The sequence below is a fragment of the Artemia sp. Qi Xiang Cuo genome, chromosome 1 (genome assembly GCF_049724085.1).
Source record: "Artemia sp. Qi Xiang Cuo chromosome 1, ASM4972408v1, whole genome shotgun sequence".
NCBI lineage: Eukaryota > Metazoa > Arthropoda > Branchiopoda > Anostraca > Artemiidae > Artemia > Artemia sp. Qi Xiang Cuo.
This window is the reverse complement of record NC_142794.1, coordinates 87,025,971-87,050,375: the sequence shown is the minus strand read 5'-3', so window position 1 is coordinate 87,050,375 and position 24,405 is coordinate 87,025,971. Positions and strand designations below refer to the sequence as shown.

General features: G+C 34.9%; 1 protein-coding gene across 1 annotated transcript in view; it reads right to left on the bottom strand.

Moving 5' to 3' along the window:
- Ero1L (endoplasmic reticulum oxidoreductin-1-like protein) overlaps positions 1–23,893 on the bottom strand; it is a 62,897-nt gene extending 39,004 nt beyond the window's left edge. Inside the window, exons 1-3 of the mRNA XM_089092413.1 lie at positions 23,760–23,893; positions 4,769–4,888; positions 787–1,040 (exon numbers count right to left, since the gene is read on the bottom strand). Coding sequence (XP_088948539.1) covers positions 787–1,040; positions 4,769–4,888; positions 23,760–23,795 — 410 coding nt within the window. The 5' untranslated portion in view covers positions 23,796–23,893. The remainder of the gene's footprint in view (positions 1–786; positions 1,041–4,768; positions 4,889–23,759) is intronic.
- Between the last annotated feature and the right edge of the window lie 512 nt (positions 23,894–24,405).

Here is a 24,405-nt window from a genome sequence, read left to right as displayed (position 1 = left end):
GGAAATAATCTTTTGTTGATTTTCCTATTCTATCCTTCTCGCCTTCCAGTAGAGCCCATGAGTCAAGGGAATCCTTTCAAGCCTTTTGTATTTGTGGTTAGGACACCAAGCCTAAACGTTATTTGACATTGAAATAGAGAACTAATGAACAATTAAGATCAGCATTTAAATTATATTTTAAAGTAAGGCTAAGAATAGAATTGATCAGGGCATAATTGCACCCACAAAGAAATTGTTTGCTACTTTACGGTAAAAGTCACCGGAAAAAGAATTGGCCAGCTTCAGGTTCGGCACTGTTAGGTGGATTAGTTTTTAGTAGCCACTCTTTTTTAACCCTTATTATAGGTAACATAGCTATGTAGAGCAAAATTTAAGTAGAAACATAACAGAAAACGATATTTATAAAAAAAAAACAGCTTTTTTTATTTCTATGATTCGTCATACAATGTAAAACTTTTTTTTTGGCCTTACCCACTTAGTATGACAGCATTATTCTTAGTATACCATAGATCCATTACCGAAATAGCTACCAAATAAATCTAACAACTCACACAAAGCTACCTTCGGAGTACTAAAAGTGTATTCCCAAGAAATATAAAATAAGAGAGAAAAGTTTGAAAAAAAACTTTCAAAACCAACATTAATTCACAAAAATAAAAGGGAGTGGAGACAATTTGTTTTTTTGGCGATTTATTTTCAATGAAAATACCAAATAAACAATATTTACAATAAAAACAACTAAAAAAGTAGTTTTCTTAATGTAGAGTGGGGGTGGTTAGCAAATACGGAGGGGCCAAATACCCTCGCCAAGGGGACAAATTCAATTGCCACCACTGTTTCGGTAATCTATTAATACGTTTTAAATTACTTGGTTTGTTTTCTATGCTTACAACTATTCTGTTGGATGATTTCAACGTATCATTGGAATGTTTTAAGGCCTCAGGTAGAGAGTCGACTGGACATTCTTCAACGGCACAAAACTTAAGGGAGCATTTGCCTTGGTTGTCATCCCAAAAAGGACACTTTTTAAACAGGTGAACCTAAAAGACAAAACAAACTACTATAAATGGCGTTTATAAAAATTTTCACTGAAAATTAATAAGAAATTCCTTTATTTTTCATATAGCAATAAGATATCATATACTAGGAAACAATTACAAAACTGAAAGTATTTCTAGGTTCTAGAACAGATATAAAAATAAATACGAAATAGCAATGGAAATAATACAGCTATTCCTGGAGCCCGAAGATACGCTCCTTCCGCCAAGTCTTGGCAATGTGCGATTTTCTTGATATTCTCTTCTAATTTTCCCCCAGGTCAAATTTTTGAGCTATTTTAACTTAACAATTTATCTACAGGCGTTTTAATTTCTTAGATGTTGTAATTTTTTTTAGAAACCAATTTATAAACGACAGAATAACCGCTATTACGAGTAATTACTGAACAATTATGGATTTTCACTCACTGAATAAATAATTTGAATCACTGAATGAAACTGAATCACTCACTGAATATCCTTCAGGAATAGACGTAAAATGTTATACATTATATTGCAATAGAAGAAAAAAAAATTAGAATTGTTCTATGGCACGCCTAAATGATAAAAAAAAGATACTTCCATGGTTTGAATTGCTTAGGCTTAGATTAGAACCTAACTAGCAAATAAGACGCAATCGTACTGAGAAAATCATTTGTTTCAATTAATAATCAATTAAAAACAAATATAATTAAACTTTCTTAGCAGGCTGTTTATGTTTCTATTAAAATCCAAATATTATTGGTAAACACTTTGGGATATACAATTTCACCCTTTCTAAAAAAAAATTTGTCTTATCTCAATTGAACCTAATAGCCCGTTAGTAATCCATAGCTGATTTGAATCCTGTACATGTCAATAGAGATTTCACCCCCCTATCCATCAGCCAAATATAACCAATTCATATTCACTATTGTCAGTTTTTTAGCTTTACCAACTTAAATGGTATAATTCATCGGTTCCGCTGTGTAAAGGTTAAATTAAAATAAAAATAACATGACTTTTTATAAAACATTACGAGAACACAAAACGTTTAAACATTATCCTAGAAAAACTTGCTAGATCTTATAAAATTTCAGAGGGTAATATATTAGGTCTTATGACAAATCGTCAATTCTTGGCAATTTTTGTGCACTGCATTAAACTTATTTTTACCTTATTCTAACCAGTCCCGTATCATTAACCAAGCAGCAAACAGATAAACTAGAAAAGGTTCTAGATCCGCAAGTGTTAGGGTAGGACACATTACCCTTTTTTTTGCAAAAACAGTCAAGTAATAGAATTATGCCTGATCTAGGCTGTTAAACTAGGTTTCACGATTCGAATATCAATCTAGTCTTTACAATAACTGATGGGGTATGATGATGTTGTGCATACCATAGTTCAGTTATTTTAAATCAAAGCAAACTCTTCCCAAAGCTGAACATTTATGTAACTTAACATTCAGCAGAAAAATGAACAAACAATGTAAGAAGAGGAAGAATGAAAATGATTCTAAGAAAGAATATATTCAAAGAAGAATGGTTGTACATCAACTTTTTTCCATTTTATTTTGCATATTTGAACATTATGCTTTAAAAATGACACATTATGTATTTGAAAGATAGACGGTATCCATATTAAATGTCAGGATACAAAAGTAACTAAAAAACAAGAACAAAGAAATACTGTATATTTAAGTGCGCGATATGGTCAGATAAAAAAATGGGTTGAAAAATCTCTGGCAAATATCAGGGGAAACATCTTTCAAATTCTGATGTCAGACAGGGATGAGCGAAAGGGAGAAGGGAAGGGTTGGGCTTCGATGACAAAGCCCTTTCAAAATGCTGATATTTCTATGATCTTTCCTGTACTTATCGATATTTGTGCATTCGTTTCAGTTTTTCACTTTATGTTGTTTTTAACTCTTAGATTTATGTTAGTTTCGTAAATTTTTAAACTTTAGACATTAATTTAAATTAGTAATACCTTCAATTCAATTTGTTTGATTTTGTAAACACAGAAATAAGTTCAAACAAGGAAGGATCTTCCAGGTGAGCCTTCTTCAAATAAAATTCCTTGTTTATCCTTTTGAACCCCCTTTGGTTACTTTAGGTAAAACTGTCAACATTGACAGGATAATATTCAACATTTAGACAGAAAAGGTTAATGGCAAAGTAAATAACTAGAAAAGGCAATCCCCTGTCTTAAAATTTGGATGTTCTTTGATATGCTAGAGCTAGACTAAAGAAACATTTTAGTTACACATTATCCCACATAATTTCCAAACTTGCAGTATTTTACTTTAAAGTTCTTTGCACACTTATTATTATAAGTAGCTCAACACCTAAAAGCCTTAAATTTATCCATTGGGATAAATAGAAAAAGAACAACAACATTGGGGTAAATTAAAAGGGACAAACTAATTTTCCAATAAGCAAGCTAAACTGGCGTTAACTACTAAAAATTCAATAGTAGATGGAACTAACCAAATTAAGTATAAGGAAATTTGTATCATATTGATGACAAAGCACACAACATCAAAAATGATATAGTTCTAACAATTATTTACGCTTCAAACCGTTGGAGATGGCAAACCAAAACCTGGAGGGGGAGACATGCATGGAGGGACAAAACAAGGGACAAAATCGTATTAACACTCATTCCAACACACTTCAAAAAGAGAGGCCTTTCGATGAAAAAAACTACTATAAAATCGTCAAATTATCGACTAACCAAGTCTTAGAAACCAGTGACTATTTTCTCCACCTCCGGTCATTTAAATTTTCTGCGTTGGCAACCTCCCAAAATATACTCACATATTTGGGTTATTTTTGCAAAACCATAAATCTAGCACTTCTCTTGTTTCTTTCCCTTGAAGGATCTTTCATGAGTCCGTCCCAGACATTCGATCTTTGGGCATCCTGTCGACAACTTAAAGCAACCTAAGGCCAACTTCCTGACAGAAATACTACGTGGGTTCTAAAAGCTTCACTAATACAAACAGAAAAGAAGGGGAGGAAGCTAACTAGCTAAAGCCCTCCACAAATTTTCGCATGACGCAGGTCTCTGTGTAGGTATTTAGTTTTATATATACATGCTTCAGGCCCTCTATGAAAAAAAACTTCACATGCTCTGTAAAGTAAACAGCACAAACACATAGACATTGGGAAGGTAGGCCCTCTCTAAAAATTGATCCGAGGGAACCTCTAGCCCCCAGTCCCTGGGAAAACACCTCGCCTTGGAACGAAATCCTAAGACCAGTATCCTCTAACCAGGGATGACAATTTACAGGAACATGGAGGAAGTAAGCAGAAAAGAAAAACTTTATGTGTACCCAGGTCTAAGGCTGGATTTCAACACACAGCGATACGTATTTCATCAGAATCAACAATTTAAAAATTTTGCAGTTTACAAATTGAATACTATAAAGCAGAATGGTATCTATAACACATTAATTAATTCTCTTTGGGTAATAATAATAATAATAATAATAATAATAATAATTAAAAAAAAAAAAAAAAAAAAAAAAAAAAAAAAAAGGTTTGAATATATCCCAGATTTTCTGAAATTTAACTTTTAAAAGCAAATTAGCACTGCCACAAAAACAAATACCTTATAAGTAAAAAAGTGGTAATCCTAGAAAAATTTCCAATTAATAGTCAAGAAGGATGGAGGGAAAAATGGGGTACAACTTAGTCAGAAAATAAAGCTGAAAGATTAAATAATTTCAAAAGCGTATGAAAAATTACCTTGTAAAACCTAAAATAATTCTTAGTTAAAAGGCTTGTTATTCTCGGGAAAATCTTGTTGTTATTCAAGGAGTCTACATAGGCAACGTTACATTCACAGTCATTGACAGACCCTTCAAGCTGAAAAATAGAGTGGAATTAAATTTAGCAGTAAATAGCCCAAAAAAGGCGGCAGTTCAAAATAACGCCTATCAAGACACTTTTGTAAGATAAAACATGTTACTTAACATGATTGCAAAAAATCTCATTTCACTACTGAAAATTGTCCCGAGACCTATATGGATCATGACACAGGTCACATGCAGTGCAGTGGTAACTATTGCTGCATAAGTTCTCAAAGAGTTCACAAAATACCTGGCACATTAATAAATGGTTACATGGAAATACATAATACAGCCCATATAAAAAATACAAAATCAGTGACAGGAACTGGGGAGAGGGGTTGTAACGTGGCATTTGATCTGGCATTCATTCGGAGTCACTGGTCTTGAACAACCCCTTGTAGTTAAGGGGTTGTTTCTAGGCGTGACCACAAGAAGATTATGCTGATTACTAGATAACAAATTATTTATTTTGTTCGAATTTTGGGAAGTACTAACTACCTCATGAAAATCTTAAACAGATGGAGAATCCAAGGATGAAGATTTTTGGGGATAAAAGGTGAAATTTGTTTGGTGAACTGTTCAATTGAAACCGTAGTTCACGAAATTCTGCAAGCATCAGTAGATGATTATCTGAAAATCCGTAAAATAAAATCCACAATTAGAGACGCAGTCAGGGGGTGGCTTAGCATTTTGAGCTAGTATTTATTCGGACTATCTGATCTCTGGGAAAAGAATTGTAGCCAAGGCGATAAAATGTGCTTCATGGTACGCATCAAATAGGTGGAGATACGTTAACTAGTGGGGGTATGGCACGACCATGAAGAGCTTCTACTTATAATTCAATGAAAATTACATTTATTTTGCTCACATGTTTCAAAATACTACCAACCTCATCAAAACTTAAATACTTTCAAGGGGAAAGGAAAAATCATTTTAGGTAAAAAAAAAAACTATTAAAATTTGTTTTGATTATGAATATTTTACTTATCTTTCTCATGAAACGAGTTTGTACAGAATAAGCATGGATTCGTGAATGCTTAACCTGAAAAGTACAGTAATGATCTCAAGAAACAAGACACAGGAGGACAAACGGACGAGACGTTGCTTCCGCCAATTCGTAGTAGCGTAGTGTGTTCGTAAAAAATAAAATACAGATCAAACACATATTAATTATCAGACTGACTAAGACTGATTAATTATTACCTTAAGGCACAGTATTTTCATTATTTTTTCAAACTTCATACCAATTTTCCAGATTTTGAGTTGTTTTAACATGTAAGCTACAGTTCCAAATAAATTAGTAATTAGACAGCAGATTCAAATACCTTTGCTAAATTTTGTAGAATTCAAGTTTAAAGTAAAAGAAATTTTAGGTCGTTTTAATGTGCTACTAAACTAAAAATTTGTCTTTTCATATAAAACACTGAATAACTGAGTAGATGTTTTTGAGATAAAAATTTGCAACGAAAAAAGGATATGCAAGTCCAAGTAAAGCAAGTTATCGCTGAATATCATAAAAATATTTTGGGGGCCCAAAAGATGATTATGCATGAGCCTCATTATTGCCATCAATTCAACAATTTGGGTTCACCAGGCTTAAATTAGTTGCTGTATTATATTTATTATGTTTTAATAACACTAATCAAGGTGGGTGGACAATAATAGTTTAATAAGCATTAATAATGTGGCTAAAGGACGGCTGATAGGATACAATTTTGGCTTTCCGTCCTTGAAACCATTTAAGCTTGCTTCAGTAGTGAACCGTCAAATTGAAATGATTTAATTTTTTTTGTTAGCACGGGGCAAACGAATTAAAATGGTAAAATAAGTCTAGCTCTATGGTTCCATAAGAAAAAAAATTCTACAACAGGTAATATTTGTGAATTACGGTATATCAATGAGTAATTTTAACTGCTGCTATATTTCCGAAAGATTGCTTTCCTTTGGTTGTTGATGTTGCTCAAAAAATGCTAAATAAAAATTTATATGGCTGAAGAAAAAATTGCCTATTTGTTTGACGAAAGTTGTGTTTTTTCAAGTAAAAACAAATTGATTGATAAAGCAGCTGAAACTACAAAATTTGTTGATTAAATTGCCATTAAAAGCAAACATTTCTCATGCGTGAACTTAGATAAGTGAAGAAAAATGTCTTTTTATACTTTGCTTGGTTGTCTTCCAAATGAGTAGCAAGAATTTCGTGAATGTCTTTCTCTTCAAATATTAAGGATGGAAATTGTATCTTGAAGACTATGGTAATTAGTTTAAAATTATTTACAGCCAATAGTCTAGTTGGTTTAATTAGGTATTGAGTATCGGAACATTCTTTTAGGGCACTGCCCCTTTTGAAAAAAATTATGCCTATTTTTTGAAAAAAGGGTACTTGTGCATTATACCCACTCTTTTTATATCTCTAACTCAAGACGCTTTGAACAAACCCGTTTTACGGGATGATTCAACACACAGCTGTAGATGTATAGCGTTGTTTTAATTAAGTATACTATATTTAAAGTGTTGTTTTTGGGGTTTTTGGGGGGGAAAAGGTACCTAGATTAGGTTAGGTTATGTATTTAATATATGCTATGCTTTGCCCAACACCCCCCCCCTAATGTGCCAATATAAAGCCCAAATTTGTTTATTAGCTATTCTATATTCATCCTATTTTATCTTATTTCATTAGAATTAACCAAACTAGCAGTATATAAAGAGTGGGAATAATGCACAAGTACCAAAAAAAAGATTCCCAGGTAACTTTTCAGTATTGCATACAACATTGTGGACTTTTTCGACAAAAGCGCTTATATTGCTTAGATTGGAGTATCATATATAGTATCATGATTATAGACAGGATTACCAATATGAAATTTTCACCATCATATGAGCTTTCTATCTTAAGCTTTCTTTTAGGGAAATATACATTTTATTAGGGATAATAAAATTTTTTCTATACAGTATTAAAAATATTAATTACAACAAATACAAAAATATTTTGGAAGATCAAAGCAACACCCAATAATTCTCATTAACCCTCGAACATTTTGTTTTAAATGAAATTTATAAAAAAAAATTTATATATCAGAAAATACAATTTTGTGCACTTCATTTAGACATCATTCTAAGAGTGAAAAAAACATTCTCAAATCAAAATCGCTATATTCATCACATTCTCATTCCTGTCTGCACAATCCACTCGGAAACTTTTTGGCCAATATTTATGCAGAAGTACTGCGTATTTTCCCTCAATCTCTAGAGGAGTCAATGTTCTCTCCCCTCCCTTTTGTGCAGGTATGCTATTCATATTACTTGTATTTTTCCCTAATATTTTGTCTTTATTACTTTATTTTCTATTGCATTTGCAAAAAATATCCTCAATTATATAGTCAAAATTTTTTTTTAGAGCAATTTATCATCCAACTTTTTTTCCTCTTCATTATAATTTACATAAATTATCTGTTAAATAACTATTATATATATATATATATATATATATATATATATATATATATATATATATATATATATATATATATATATATATATATATATATACATACTATCTTTATAAGTGACCAATAATTGTGTATATATACATGTATGTATGTATGTTGTCAAAAACGGCTCCATATTTTTTCGGGAAAATTGGTATCTTGGGAAATTCTCGCATTGAAGTCTGAAAAAATTCGTAAAGAGCCTTAATTTTGGTTTTTGCAAATGACATCATGTACTATGTTAGTGCATCATATAAGCATTTTTTTTGACATCATGTATGTATTTTCTTACATTATGTCATGCATAGCATAAATAAGATTGTTGAGTTTCCAATCACAACAGTTATTTATATAATATAATTGTCTGTTGGAAGGTCCAAAAAATGAAAATTTGCAGTTGCAGTTACTATAAATGATGATTCTTTGGAAACAAAACCTGAACTATCAAACGTGATAAGATGCGAAATTCAACAATCTGGACCATCAATTGCGACAACACCAATACGGACACCTAAAGCAAAAGTCATTCCTAAATTGTCTGAAGTAATCAAAATCCAAAAACGTGTCAAAAATAAAAATGAAGAGCAAAGACACGCGTAGTTAGAAGTCATTCGAAAACGAAAATCAGAGCGTGTTAAAAATAAAATGAAAAGCAAAGACACACGCGGTTAGAAGACATACGAAACTAAGCAATTGAGCGAGTCAAAAATGAAAATGAAGAGCAGCGAGACAATGAAAATCAACCAGGACAGCAAGAATGAAAACGTGTCAAAAATTGAAAATGATAGCGGTGATTATTGGGATTGGGTTTTGACATGAATAAGGTCATCAATACCTAACATACCTTTGTTAAAAAAACAAAGGTTCGGCTATATGTATTTCATAATGACGAAAGATAAGCCAAGGTGGTACAAACCAAACAAATTGAAAATGATAGCAATGATGATTGGGTTTTAGATTTTGACATGGATAATCATCAATATCTACCATAGCTTTGAAAATCAAAAATATGGACTGGATAAATTGTTGGAAGAAAAATAAGTTTTTGTTCCACCACCTGAACAATTAAAAGAAACAAAGGTTCGGCGATATGTCTTTCATAATGACAAAAGACCCAAGGCAAAAGAAGAAGTTTTGTCACTTACAATTAACAATTAAAATTAAAAAAGGTGTCCGTCGATACCTTCCACACCATTTAAAATCAAAAACCTTGACTAGCTGATCCTCTGGAAAAGACATAAGTTTAAGTCCTTCCACTTGAAAAATTAAGAGAAGCAGAGGTTTGACGAGGTGTCGGTCATTATAACAAAACACAAGCTGAGCAAAAGTTATAGGTCCAATAAAAAAATGTAATTTTGTAAAGCCACATCTTCCAATTTAAGGGCTATGTGGACGTCATGACATCAAGAAAAGGCTCAAATTGTCTATGCCGCGTGCCAAGTGCTGGGGCCCAGCAGCTTCGCCGCCGGGCTCCCGGTACTATATATATATATATATATATATATATATATATATATACACACACACACACACACACACACACACACACACACACACACACACACACACACACACACACACACACACACACACACACACACACACACACACACACACACACACACACACACACACACACACACACACACACACACACACACACACACACACACACACACACACACACACACACACATATATATATATATATATATATATATATATATATATACTATATATATATATATATATATATCATCATCATCATCATCACTATATATATATATATATATATATATATATATATATATATATATATATATATATATATATATATATATATATATATATATATATATATATATATATATATTATAACAGACATATATCCCATGCTTCGTCTTCCTCAAAGCCGAACCCATTATCACCTTAAAAGAAAGGTGGGATAAAATTTGCTTGCGTTTTTCCAAGCCAGCCAATTTCCACACGTGGGACATTTCCCCAAATTTCAAAACCCCACTAGAACCCAAGTCTCGCGATTAGCCTCAACAGCAATCCCAACATACTTTCCAGTCTATGATGTTATAGAGAGATTTCGAAAAAGTTTTGTCGCCTTTATTCTTGGAGCACCTCATTAACTCTTGATACAGGTACTGAACCAAAAACAACTTTTGTGTCAGATTTTTAGTTGATGGTGTACTGTAGCAATAACTATTACCCCTTTTTCTACAGCAGTTTTTGTTTTTTGCTCATTTGTTATGCTTTTTTGGCTCAAGGGTTTTCTGTGTTTCAAGTTATATTTTTCAATCTAGTATTTCATGCAATCCTTTTTTAGTAATCAGCATGTCTGATTGTTACTCTCATTCTTAATTATTTTGATTTGTATAATGCTTTTGATTCCCAATGTTTTAATTTTTAAAATATCTGACTTGGAACACGAATTGGCTATATTTTTGGTTTGTAATACTGTAGTCGTTTATCAATAAAGTATTATCTTATCTCATTATCTCGTATTTTAAATTAGCCTTACCTAACCCTTCACTTCATTTACCAAGACTATTATGATTATGCTCCAAGCCACAGGAAATCTAAAAATAAAGTTCTTTACCTCACAGAAGCATCTTTCACTAATAGCTTTGTTTCCATATTTGATGGTTGTCCCGCATTTTTTGCGTGTAAGAATGGAGAGAATGAACTATGACTCTTGATAGATGCAGACAAGATAATAAGCGCAAAAGCTAAACTGCATACAAGCTTGACCATAGTTTCATTTGTGTTCAACTGCAGGAAAAAGAAAATCTGAATAAGCTGCAACAGGTGAAATGTGTGGTGATGCATGAAAAAAGAGTGAAAAAGTAGTTCTTCACCTTCACCCTTCATCGAGAATTGAGACACCAATAAGGGAGGGGGTGGGGTTGTGAAAAGTACCTTTCTTTAGCAGTGCCATTAAAAAAAATTGCAAACCCCCAAAATGCCCCTCTCCCTAGAATTTGAAACACAGTATTTCTTATCTTGTTTTACAAGTTCATAAAAAAAATTATCCCCACAAAATTTTGCAAATCAACTGATTGAGACCTAAAAGTTTAACCCCCCCCCAAGTTCTGAGGAATTTAGATTTGCAATTTTTAGATATACTAGATATATTGAAAATAAACATGTTTCTTTTTTTTATACAATTCATTTAGTTATTTACAGCTAACTTTTCTGTTTTGGCTATGTTAGCTAATTTTTGGTTATCATAGGCAGCGCAATAGCGCTGCCTAAGTAAGGAATGATGTTGGCACAATGTGTTATTTATTTTTTGGTTTCTTGGTCTTAGACCAGGACGGTTCATATCAAAGGAGTTGTCATAGAAACTTCGAAAAGGGCTCATTCGATTGGAAATTGGAGTGGCTTGTTCCCTTTTTAATTTCCGAAAGTGATTGGAAGGGAACTAACACCCCTTCCATGCCCACCATTTCGCCAAACACATCCAATCAAAATTTTGAGATAGCCATTTTGTTCAGCATAGTTGATTTTCAGATAGAAATTATGTTTTTGAGGAGGACACTGCCCCACAGCCCTCAGGGCAAGGGTCGTAAGTCATGCCCTGGGGACATATAAGTTTTTTATAGTAAGCTTTGTTGCAGAAACTTCAAAAAGGGTTCATTTGATTAGAAATTCAAAGGGCTAGCGTCCTTTTTAATAGTCAAAAGTGATTGGATGGAAATTAACCCTTCTCTCACGCCCACCTATTCTCCAAACACATCCAAACAAAATTTTGAGATAACCGTTTTGTTAAACATAGTTGAAAGTTTTGAGGATGACAATCCTCCCCCAGCCCTCAGAGCAAGGGTTGTAAGTTATGCCCTGTGGGCATATAACTTTTTTTATAGAAAGCGTTGTTGTAGAAACTTCAAAAAGGGCTCATTCAATAGGAAATTGAAATGACTAGTGCCTTTTTTTAATAGTTGAAACTGATTGGAGAGCAACTAAACCTCCTCTCACGCCCACCATTTCCCCAAACACATCCAATCAAAATTTTGAGATAGCCATTTTGTTCAACATAGTTGAAAGGTTTGGAAATTATATCTTTGAGCACGACACTCCGCCACAGCGCTCAGGGCGAGGATTGTAAGTTTTGCCCTGGGGGCATATAAGGTTTTATTGAAAGCTTTGTCATAGAAACTTGAAAAGGGCTCATTCGATTGGAAATTCAAAGGGCTAGTGCCCTTTTTAACACTCAAAAGTGATTTGAGGGCAACTAACCCCCCTCTCATGCCCACCTTGTCCCCAAATACATCCAATCAAAATTTTTAGATAGCCCTTTTGTTATACGTTGTTTAAATTTTTTTAAATGAGGAATTTAAGGGTGACAACCCCCCCCCCCACAGCCCTCCAGGCAAGGGTTGGTAGTTATGCCCCAGGGCCTATAAGGCTTTTATAGAAAGCAATATTGTATAAAATTCAAAAGGGACTCATTTGATTGGAAATTCACAGGGCTAGTGACCTTGTAAATAGTCGAAAGTGATTGGAGGGCAACTGACCCCCCCTGTCACGCCCACTCTTTCCCCAAACACATCCACTCAAAATTTTGAGATAGCCATTTTGTTCAACGTGGTTGAAAATTCTGGAACTTAAGTCTTTGAGGATGATATCTCCCTCAGAGCCCTCAGGGCAAGGGCTGTAAGTAATGCCCTGCAGGCATACAAGGTTTTTATAGAACGTTTTGTCATAGAAACTTCAAAAAATTCTCATTTGATTGGAAATTGAAAGGGCTAGTGCCCTTTTTAATAGTCAACAGTGAATGGAGAGCAACTAATCCCCCTCTCATGCCTCCCATTTCCCCAAACACATTCAATCAAAGTATAGAGATAGCCATTTTGTTTAACATAGTTGAAAGGTTTAGAAATTATATCTTTGAGCATGACACTCCGCCACAGCCCTCAGGGCAACGGTTATGAGTTATGCCCTGGGGGCATATAAGGTTTTACTGAAAGCTTTGTCATAGAAACTTGAAAAAGGGCTCATTCGATTGGAAATTCAAAGGGCTAGTGCCCTTTTTAACGGTCAAAAGTGATTTGAGGGCAACTAACCCTCCTCTCACGCCCACCATTTTCCCAAACACATCCAATCAAAATTTTGAGATAGCCATTTTGTTCAACATACTTGAAAGGTTTGGAAATTATATCTTTGAGCACGACACTCCGCCACAGCCCTCAGGGCAATGGTTATGAGTTATGCCCTGGGGGAATATCCGGTTTTATTGAAAGCTTTGTCATAGAAACTTGACAAAGGGCTCATTCGATTGGAAATTCAAAGTGCTAGGGCCCTTTTTAACGGTCACAAGTGATTTGAGGGCACCTAACCACCCTCTCACGCACCCCTTTTCCCCAAACACATCCAATCCAAATTTTGAGATAGGGTGAATCGGGGAAAGTCCGACAGTGGGGTAAGTCCGATACCGGCCTTCAACTTGTCTATGGTCCATTGTATCTGTGGGAGGCTTTCATATTTTCTTCCATAATAGTAGCAGTAGGCAACAGTGCCATCAACTTCCGGCAGAGTTAGCACGCCTTCTATTCAGAGGGTTTTTAAGTTTTTTGGACTGCGTTTTTTTAGGAACACATGCAACTGACTTTACCTTAAATTATGCAGATTACAAAGTAAGAGAGATATAGAATTTTTTTTCATTTCTTAGAAACTAGAATATCAAGCACATCTTCCTGATTTTATAAAACAAGCTAATGTTATGAGTTGAAGAGATAAGAGGGGTGTCAGTCTTACCCCCAATAAAAACCACCTGGGGAAAGTCCGACATGTCGGTCTTACCCCCTACGGGGGAAGTTTGGCTGGGGTGTCGGACTTACCCCATGTTACCAAAGATGGATATTTTAAATGGTAGAACAGATTCTAAGCTTTAGATAATAAAGGTTGAAGCCAGTAACCATCCTTAGATGGCTTTACTAACTTAGTGGAATGTAGTGTTGTGTTGATCATTCATGTTTTCAAGTTCTGTGCCTGCTTTCGTTTATCTTTCTCCCTTGTAATTTTTTTTTCGTCTTAACCTTTACTTGTGACCTGCCGTGCAAAAAGTGTAGCAAAGTAGAAATGCTACTTGGCATGTATCAAATTTGTTGGCAGATTTTGTCTAAAAACACCCTTTTTACATATAAAATAATTTTTGCTCAAAGAAAAGCTGTCAAAACACAAGTTGTGCTTCGCCGTGCAAAAAGTGGGGTAGCATAGTAGCAATGCTAGTTGACAGTTTTCATGGTCTAGCAAGATTTGTTGGCATTTTTTTTTTTCAAAAATACCAGTCCTTCCACTATCCCCGAATTTTTGGGGATTTCCCCCAAACTCTGTCTTCTCATAAACATTCTCAAAATCGGTTCCCCAAAAATCCCCTTTCTTTCAGGGTTGCCACACCTAGTGAATTATCACTGACGACAATCCACCCATAGTGACTATTACTTTCACTTGACTTGAAATAATTTTTTCACTATTTTCAAAAGTTTATGTCTCAATTATTTACTACACATCAAAACCAGACATAGATCATTGAATTACTGACCTTTCTTCCTATGCTAGTAAAAGTATACTGACCTTTTTATAGTTGTCGTACAGTGATCAATGAATATAAAGAATGCAGTTGGGTGTGTATTTTTTTTATAATATCAATACCATTTGAGTGTACAACTCAACAATAAACTATCAGCAGTTATCTATATACTGTATACTTGAGACTTTGAATATTATACATCATTAGCATTATTAGAGTAAATGAGACAGTACTTGAATATGATTAAATATGATTCAGAAAACTATTGATATTTCTAACCAAAAGCTATACTAAGTTACAAATAATTTCTAAGACCACACTGGCTAATCATGATAAAACGAAACAATAGTAAAAAAAAGAGAAAAACGAGGATTATACAATCCAGTGAAACATATGGACTAAAATGCAAATATTTCGGTCAAGACCTCCGCTTGACCGTCCTCAGTGCAGTATAATAACATAAAAATTAATAATAAAAATCCCTGTATAATATAAAAAAAAAAAAAATTTCAAACCTTGAAACGAAGCGCAACTAAAATTTGAAGACCCTTTCCCTGGAACGGTGAACGGGTAACTGAATGAAAAAATACAGTACTGAATGGGAAGTCAATTTTTTAATTTATACAGAGCATTTTTAAAAGCTAAACGCTTTCCAGGTAAAACATCATCAGAGATTAGGTTAGGTTGCAAAATGTGATTTTTTTTAATATTACGCTGGAAAGCGTTTAGCTTTTAAAAATCTTCTGTATAAATTAAAAAATTGAATTCCCATTCAGTACTGTATTTTTTCATTAAGTTATCCTTTCACCGTTACATGGAGCGGGTCTTCAAATTTTAGTTGCGCTTCCTTTCAAGGTTTGAATTTTTTTTTATACTATCCATGGATTTTTATTAGCAATTTTGATGTTATTATCCTGCACTGAGGACGGTCAAGCGGAGGTCTTGACCGAAATATTTGCATTTTAGTTCATATGTTTCACTGGCTTGTATAATCCTTGTTTTTCTCTTTTTTTTACTATTGTTTCGTTTTATACTAAGTTACATTTGTTACTTTTCTGCAAATTTTACCTATAGAAATACTTTTTGCTCAAAGAAAAGCTGTCAAATCACGGATTATGCTGCTAAAGTGTTGACAGCTTTTGGAATTCTGCTACTGGTTGTTTTGGAATTTTTTGCCCACCTGCTTGTGACAGATTTTCTAATACATTCATCAATTCATTCATAATTCCCCTTCGAATAAATTCATCCATTCATTCATAATTCCTTTTTCTTTTCTAGGTGCCTAGAAATTATGTTCGGAAAACACAACGCGGGGTTGGAGGAACATATGATGCAACTCAGCTACAAAATGCGCTAGCAGAGATATCTTCAAAGAGAATGTCTATGCTACAGGCTTCGAAAGTATTTCAAATACCGCGCACTACCTTGCATGACCATCTTATGAAGAAGACACAAGTAAAAAAACCAGTTTCTTCGTTCAAAGCAACTGGAATCTTTGATCTGAGTGTTCCAATGAGAGTAAACCCATCCGTAATTGACCAGACAAAGTTTGAACCCACCAAGTTGAGACGCTATGCACAAATGAAAAAGGAGCAAGAGGCAAATTCAGGCACATCTAAAGTCACAACCACCGTCAACACTGAACTAGAAAAAATTACCTTTTCTGTTACCATTAGTCCAAGGAAGTTGCTTGGCAACCAATCAAAAACTTTTGAAGAGATTCTTCTTGACTCAATCAAGCGGCCTAACCTACCATCAGTTTCAGGAATAGAAAAACGGAAGAAAATTGCAAGAGAGGCAGAAGTGATAACATCAAAAGAGCATCTAGAGGTGCTTAAGAGGGAAGAAAATCTGAAAGCAAAAGGCAAAGGGAAGAAGAAAAATTCAGATGGGAAGGGTATAAAATCGAAAAAAAAATTTCTTCCTAAGAGGGAAGCCAATAGAGATATGGGTGATAGCGAATCAGACATCAGCCTTGAACTTGGCTCTGATGAGGATGAGCAGAGTATTCAAGATATTATTCAAGAAAGTGACAGTGATGACAAGGAGACACCCAATTAGCAAAAGATTGTTCCCAAGCTAAATGAGTACTATGCAGTTAGATACGATGCCAGGAATGACGAACAAGGTTGGTACATAGGAAGGGTTCTAGACTTTCCTGACGAGGGAAAAGTTAAGCTCAAGTTTCTTCACTGCTTGAGCCTTGCCACCTACTCTTTCAATTGGCCAAAGAAAGACAATATTGATACTGTGGATGACAAATACATTTTTGCTGGACCAGTAAACTTAGTGGGAACTGGACCATTTGAAATACCCCAAATCTGTCAGGTTAATGTATCGCACAATGCAGTTACTGGCAAGCGTCAGTAGATCTTTGTTTTATGCCCATACACGTAAGCTACAACATATATTACTCACTTTTTGTATCTGGAGTCACATCATAATTTGTGTGATATGTTTTTCTTTTTTTAAATACAAGCAACCATTTACATTCAGTGATTTGTGCACCTCGGCCATGATACTTGTAACGTTTATCTGTTGGGTAAGTCCGACACTGTCGGAGTTACCCCACAGCAGCAGAAAAAAGTATGGTCTGACCTTTTGATGCCAGTCAGTTTGACATAAAAATTGTTTGCTTATGGACTTATAGTGATTCTTCGATGCCCTATAAGATGGTGAAGTCATATCATTTTTGACATATTGTTGAAAAAAGCTAGTAGGATATGTTGCACTTCCCCCAAAGCTGGGGTAAGTCCAACATAGCAGACTGCACCAACTTTGAGACCTGGTGATGGGTTACAAGCACAGTATATGGGAAAATCAGAAAGTGAATAATAGGGTAAACTGCTTTAAAAAAAAAGGTGGATAGAAGATGGTATGAGATACTCATAAAAAAAAATCTTGAGAGTCAATTTAACAAAAAAAACATATTAAGGTGTCGGACTTTCCCCGATTCACCCTAGCCATTTTGTTCAACATAGTTGAAAGGCTTGGAAATTATATCTTTGAGCATGACACTCCGCCACAGCCCTCGGGGCAATGGTTATGAGTTATGCCCTGGGGGCATATAAGGTTTTACTGAAAGCTTTGTCATAGAAACTTGAAAAGGGGCTCATTCGATTGGAAATTCAAAGGGCTAGCGTTCTTTTTAATAGTCAAAAGTGATTGGATGGAAATTAACCCTTCTCTCACTCCCACCTATTCTCCAAACACATACAAACAAAATTTTGAGATAACCGTTTTTTTAAACATAGTTGAAAGTTTTGAGGATGACAATCCTCCCCCAGCCCTCAGAGCAAGGGTTGTAAGTTATGCCCTGTGGGCATATAAGTTTTTTTATAGACAGCCTTGCTGTAGAAACTCCAAAAAGGGCTCATTCAATTGGACATTGAAAGGGCTAGTGACTTTTTTAATAGTCGAAAGTGATTGGAGAGCAACTAAACCTCCTCTCATGCCCACCATTTCCCCAAACACATCCAATCAAAATGTTGAGATAGCCATTTTGTTCAACATAGTTGAAAGGCTTGGAAATTATATCTTTGAGCAAGACACTCCGCCACAGCCCTCAGGGCAACGGTTATGAGTTATGCCCTGGGGGCATATAAGGTTTTATTGAAAGCTTTGTCATAGAAACTTGAAAAAGGGCTCATTCGATTGGAAATTCAAAGGGCTAGTGCCCTTTTTAACAGTCAAAAGTGATTTGAGGGCAACTAACCCCCCTCTCACGCCCACCTTTTCCCCAAATACATCCAATCAAAATTTTTAGATAGCTATTTTGTTCAACGTAGTTGAAAGTTTTTGAAATTAGGTCTTTAAGGGTGACAACCCCCCCCACAGCCCTCAAGGCAAGGGTTGTAAGTTATGCCCCAGGGCATATAAGGCTTTTATAGAAAACAATATTGTAGAAAATTCAAAAGGGGCTCATGTGATTGGAAATTCAAAGGGCTAGTAACCTTTTAAATAGTCAAAAGTGATTGGAGGGCAACTGACCCCCCTGTCACGCCCACTATTTCCCCAAACACATCCAATCAAAATTTTGAGATAGCCATTTTTTTCAACGTAGTTGAAAATTCTGGAAATTAAGTTTTTGAGGATGATAACTCCCTCAGAGCCCTCAGTGCAAGGGCTGTAAGTAATGCCCTGCAGTCATCCAAGGTTTTTATAGAAAGTTTTGTAATAGACACTTCAAAAAGGGCTCATTTGATTGGAAATTGAAATGGATAGTGCCCTTTTTAATAGTCAAAATTGAATGGAGAGCAACTAACCCCCCTCTCATGCCTGCCATTTCCCCAAACACATTCAATCAAACTATAGATATAGCCATGTTGTTTAACATAGTTGAAAGTTTTAGAAATTATATCTTTGAGCACGACACTCCGCCACAGCCCTCAGGGCAACGGTTATGAGTTATGCACTGGGGGCATCTAAGGTTTTATTGAAAGCTTTGTCATAGAAACTTGAAAAGGGGCTCATTCGATTGGAAATTAAAAGGGCTAGTGCCCTTTTTAACGGTCAAAAGTGATTTGAGGGCAACTAACCCTCCTCTCACGCCCACCATTTCCCCAAACACATCCAATCAAAATTTTGAGATAGCCATTTTGTTCAACATAGTTGAAAGGCTTGGAAATTATATCTTTGAGCATGACACTCCGCCACAGCCCTCAGGGCAATGGTTATGAGTTATGCCCTGGGGGCATCTAAGGTTTTACTGAAAGCTTTGTCATAGAAACTTGAAAAGGGGCTCATTCGATTGGAAATTAAAAGGGCTAGTGCCCTTTTTAACGGTCAAAAGTGATTTGAGGGCAACTAAACCTCCTCTCATGCCCACCAGTTCCCCAAACACCTCCAATCAAAATTTTGAGAGAGCCATTTTGTTCAACAGAGTTGAAAGGCTTGGAAATTAAATCTTTGAGCATGACACTCCGCCACAGCCCTCCGGGCACTGGTTATGAGTTATGCCCTGGGGGCATATAAGGTTTTACTGAAAGCTTTGTCATAGAAACTTGAAAAGGGGCTCATTCAATTGGAAATTCAAAGGGCTAGCGTTCTTTTTAATAGTCAAAAGTGATTGGATGGAAATTAACCCTTCTCTCACTCCCACCTATTCTCCAAACACATACAAACAAAATTTTGAGATAACCATTTTGTTAAACATAGTTGAAAGTTTTGAGGATGACAATCCTCCCCCAGCCCTCAGAGCAAGGGTTGTAAGTTATGCCCTGTGGGCATATAAGTTTTTTTTATAGAAAGCATTGCTGTAGAAACTCCAAAAAGGGCTCATTCAATTGGAAATTGAAATGACTAGTGCCTTTTTTAATAGTTGAAAGTGATTGAAGAGCAACTAAACCTCCTCTCATGCCCACCATTTCCCCAAACACATCCAATCAAAATTTTGAGATAGCCATTTTGTTCAACATAGTTGAAAGGCTTGGAAATTATATCTTTGAGCACGACACTCCGCCACAGCCCTCAGGGCAATGGTTATGAGTTATGCCCTGGGGGCATATAAGGTTTTATTGAAAGCTTTGTCATAGAAACTTGAAAAAGGGCTCATTCGATTGGAAATTCAAAGGGCTAGTGCCCTTTTTAACAGTCAAAAGTGATTTGAGGGCACATAACCCCCCTCTCATGCCCCCTAATCCTCTTAGCACATCCAATCAAAATTTTTAAATTGCCATTTTGTTCAACGTAGTTGAAAGTTTTTGAAATTAGGTCTTTAAGGGTGACACCCCCCCCCCACAGCCCTCAAGGCAAGGGTTGGAAGTTATGCCCGGGGGCATATAAGGCTTTTATAGAAAACAATATTGTAGAAAATTCAAAAGGGGCTCATTTGATTGGAAATTCAAAGGCCTAGTAACCTTTTAAATAGTCGAAAGTGATTGGAGGGCAACTGACCCCCCCTGTCACGCCCACTATTTCCCCAAACACATCCAATCAAAATTTTGAGATAGCCATTTTGTTCAACGTAGTTGAAAATTGTGGAAATTAAGTCTTTGAGGATGATAACTCCCTCAGAGCCCTCAGGGCAAGGGCTGTAAGTAATGCCCTGCAGGCCAGATGTGTCCAGATTTTTAAACGGGTGTATGCTGTTACAAATTGCTGAAAATTTTTCTTCAGCATACTATTAGCATGCCAAACTATAAATTCTTAAAAAAAAACGAAAATATTTAAAGTATTATTTTCTTTTTCCCTGAAAAGACTATGTAAATATAAAATTAACAGAAATTAATTAAAAAAAACTTTTTCCACAAAATAAGCTTTTCAAAGAAAAGTAAAGAACTCCATTACACCAAAAATGAGCAAAAATAAAATCAAATTATCTACCAAGCATGAAACTACTGCAAATCAGCATCAATAAATAAATGAAACCAAAAACGAACAGAAATTACAATAAATAATCAAGTCAAACTCAAAACGAGAAGAAATTAACATGAGTAGGGCTCAAAACCCCTATGCCTTCCCAAGGGCAGAACATAATTTGCACTTTACTGAAAAAAAAATACAAATTAACCTGCATACAGCCCTACTTAAATCTGTTTAGATTTGTACTGTGCAGAAATTAGCCTTGCCATCCATTTTGCCACAAATAAAATCATTCCTTTGCAACAAGTCTGTTAGGACTCATTCCTGGATGGTTGTCAAAACCAGATCTCACTACTTCAAAACCATTCTCATTACTTTTCCTACTTTATTCCAACTTTAAGATCCCATGCTTAAAACTAGGCAGATTTCAGCTGCTAGTGTGGAGAACTTCAAGGGGCATGTGGACAAAGTTTGGTTGTCCAAGCCATAGCTTTGAGAATGGGATGCAGCCAACATGTTGGCTCAACATATTGACTAACCAGCACCTACAGGATAATTTCTTATTTGCTGGACAATACAATTTAAGGTAATCTAACAGAAAGAAACATGATAACCTGATTGATATATAAAGGGTAAGATATTGAGCATTCATATAGCTAATTACAACTTAAACTTTTAATTCCCTATAAAATCTATATTAGGTTGTACCACCTAGAAAGTGGAATGTTTTGCCATTTGGTTTGCCAGAAGTTTCCTAATAAGAATACAGTTGAGTCAAATATTGTTTTTTTTTCCCAAAAGCAATGCTGAATATTAAAAATGTACTGATAGTCAATAGTGGAGTATAATCTCAGACAGAGCTTAAGCCTAATCTTGGAAAATATAAACTAATCATTGATACAGGGTATTAAAGTTAGAAAAAAGTATTTAAATCACAGACTAATTTTGGAGATATTCAATCTAAGACAAGTGTCTTGAAGCACAATAATTATAAACAGGCTTGGCTATAGGGGTAAATTTTCTGTAAATTTAAGTGTTAAAAAATGAACTTATTGAAGATTTGCAGTCAGCCAATCTCAACTAGCCCATCAGCAAATCTTGATTATCTATACCTAGTCTATATATTTCATGTTCAAGATTAGAAGGAGACTGTTTATGATAAAAGAAAATAGCCTACATTCTGGTCAATATATCAAACAGTTCATGGTAACAAACAGTAGGTAGGAACAACAGAGCTCAATAGTGACCAAAACTGTAAAAAAACAGAAATTTGATACCAATAGATAATATCAAAAGAATTGGCATTTTGCTGATTCTGAACATATAAGTTATATTAAGTTTAGTTATATCCATCAAAGACTACACACCTGAGAAAATTTACCTGATTTTTGAACAAGGGGGAACTTCCCCCTAAAAGCCAAAGAATCTTGATGGAAATCACACTATCAGATTCAGTGTATCCAATAACCCTTATGTGGAAGTTTCAAGCTCTTATCTGTAAAAATGTTAAATTTTCTATGTTTTGCCAGAAGAAAGATCATAGATGCATGTTTATTTGTGGAATCTTTTTCCCCAGGGGTGACTGTATCAACCCAGTGGTCCTAGAACATTGGGAGACGGCTTATTTAAATGGAAATTAAAAGTTCTGGCACTCTTTTTAAGTGACCAAAAAGATTGGAGGGCAACTAGGCCCCCTCCCAAACCATTTTTTTCTCAAAATTTAGAGATGGCTATTTTGTTCAACATAGTTGAAAGGCCCAGTAACTTGTTTACATATAGTATTTTGCTATTGGGAAGTATATATACATTTTTTGGGTGGGGCAGAGGAGGATGAATTTTATGCTGGGGGTATTTTGTACAGAGAGAATTTTCCATGGAGATGGATGTTTCAAGGGGGAAACTTTCAGGGGAAATTTTACACTATTTTTTTTATTGCTTTCTCTTCACCAACTCAATTTTACATGTAGAGATGTTATAGGTAAATTATTCAGGGTAAATATTCCCTGGCATTGAATTGTCCAGAGAATATTTCTGTGGGGAGAGCACTTTTCTATGGAGGTGGAGCCAGATTTCCTGGCATTATTTAAAAAATGATCAGAAATCCAATAAAAAAAAAGAGTTTTTTGAACTCAAAGTAAGGAACAACTTTAAAACTTAAAAAAAAAACAGAAATTATTAAGCATATGAGGTGGGTTCCTCCCTCCTCAACACCTTATTTTTTATGCTAGAGTTTAAATTTTGTCCAATTCTTTAAAATGACTCTTGAAACACAAGTGTCATTTAATTAGAACAACAAGAAATTTTTTTAGAAGTTCTGAAAAACTTAAGCATGAACAGCAACGTGTTGAAGAGGGGGTAAACCCCCTGATATATGCAATCATCATGTTTATTTGTTTATGTTTCAGCATGTCTCCTTCTTCAGAGCTACTACTCTACACATTTACCCTTTTGATAGTTTCTATTAGCCCTATTTTTTCTAAACCAATGTGCAAAGATCATAAGCCTATATTTTCTGACAGAAAATGATTTAAATGAAAACCTGAAGACTCTGATCTCACCTCTCTATCCATTTGTTTGTAAACATCTGTCTTCATTCTAGCCTAGGCCTACCCTAATCAGTGGTCAAAGAACTTTGTTGGGATTTCTGTCACATTTCTCTATTCATTATTCTATTTGGAAGTTAGAACCTTTCAGAACTGTTAGACCTGTCAAGTAGGCAAATTTCAGGGCCAACTAGAGAGAGAGAGACAGAGTGGGGGTAGGTACTTCAAAATACATTCCTGGGATATACTTTAGCTGGTAAAGCTCTACGAAATCATATTATTGAGTTTGGACTAAAGTGAATACACCATTTGATGTCTTTTTTATGCTGATTATGAATATAATAAGCATTTCTATCGAAAATTTCTATAGTTTTGTGTCAAAACACAACAGCAAGTGGGAGGTGTGAAAGTGGATAAAGGATTGTTAACCAAATCTGTGAGAAAGAACATTTATTTCTATCCATATTTTACCATACCTGCTTATATTTGATATTAAGTTTCATTTTAAGAGGTTTTCCCTGGAGTTTCACTTTATTTACCTGATTTTTGATGTTAGAAAATTTTTATTTTCTATTCCCAAGGGACTTGTCCTTTGTCTGCTAATAAACAGCTGTTTGTTTGTAAATAATTCTTCTTCTTCTTCTATTTAACAGCAGGCGGG